Below are 722 nucleotides of genomic sequence, written 5' to 3' on the forward strand. Positions count from 1 at the left end.
TGTGTGTGTGTGTGTGTGTGTGTGTGTGTGTGTGTGTGTGTGTGTGTGTGGTGTGTCCAGACTCACGCAGGCGGCTAAGGCTGCTTGGCTGCCGAGAGTGGAGGTCTTCTGTGGAGCGGTGGATCCCAGAAGCTGAGTTAGTGCTATGTTTCAGATTAACCTGAGGACTGCGGTCTGACCGAGCGGCGGCAGCAGGCGTGAAAACGATGAGCACAGAAGAGATGATTTATACGAGCAAAGGTGCGATCATCGTGGCAGAAGACAAAGGGTTTGATTAGAAAGTTAAGATGGCTTTTGGGGATTGGTGGTCGGGGGGTAAACACAAACTCACTGGGTGCGGCAGCGCTGGAGGACTTCCCGATGTCGGCCAGCGAGCGGTGGATGGGTTTCTTGGTCTGGTGACGGTGTTTCCTCAGCAACACGAAGCTGATCTTCTCCTTCAGGTCCGGGTGGACGAGACCGTCGGCTATCTGCCGATCCACGATCTCATCTGGAGTCAGGGGTTAGAGCCCAGGTCAGTTCATGGACACATGCAGTAAAGGGGGTTTTGCACGGGTTGAACTAGGGCTGTAGCCCGGAAATCCAGACCCACATCCGAAAGATTAAGGGTCCGGAATCCAGTTATGAAAGTGGCCCGTCTCGTGTGTTTGCCTGTGCTTCTGATTAAAGGATGAAATGAATACTGGGACTGAGCACCTCTCTCCTCCTCCTTCTCTCCATCT

General features: G+C 53.7%; 1 protein-coding gene across 5 annotated transcripts in view; it reads right to left on the reverse strand.

Annotated features, from left to right (window-relative positions):
• The window catches only part of slc4a5b (solute carrier family 4 member 5b), a 73,107-nt gene that overhangs the window by 51,382 nt on the left and 21,003 nt on the right, over positions 1 to 722 (reverse strand). For all 5 annotated transcript variants that reach the window (XM_032511180.1, XM_032511179.1, XM_032511177.1 and 2 more), the window contains 2 exons: positions 332 to 490; positions 67 to 174 (listed from right to left, as the gene is read on the reverse strand). In XM_032511180.1, coding sequence (XP_032367071.1) covers positions 67 to 174; positions 332 to 490 — 267 coding nt within the window. The remainder of the gene's footprint in view (positions 1 to 66; positions 175 to 331; positions 491 to 722) is intronic.

The sequence above is a fragment of the Etheostoma spectabile genome, unplaced genomic scaffold, assembly GCF_008692095.1.
Source record: "Etheostoma spectabile isolate EspeVRDwgs_2016 unplaced genomic scaffold, UIUC_Espe_1.0 scaffold325, whole genome shotgun sequence".
Taxonomy (NCBI): Eukaryota; Metazoa; Chordata; class Actinopteri; order Perciformes; family Percidae; genus Etheostoma; species Etheostoma spectabile.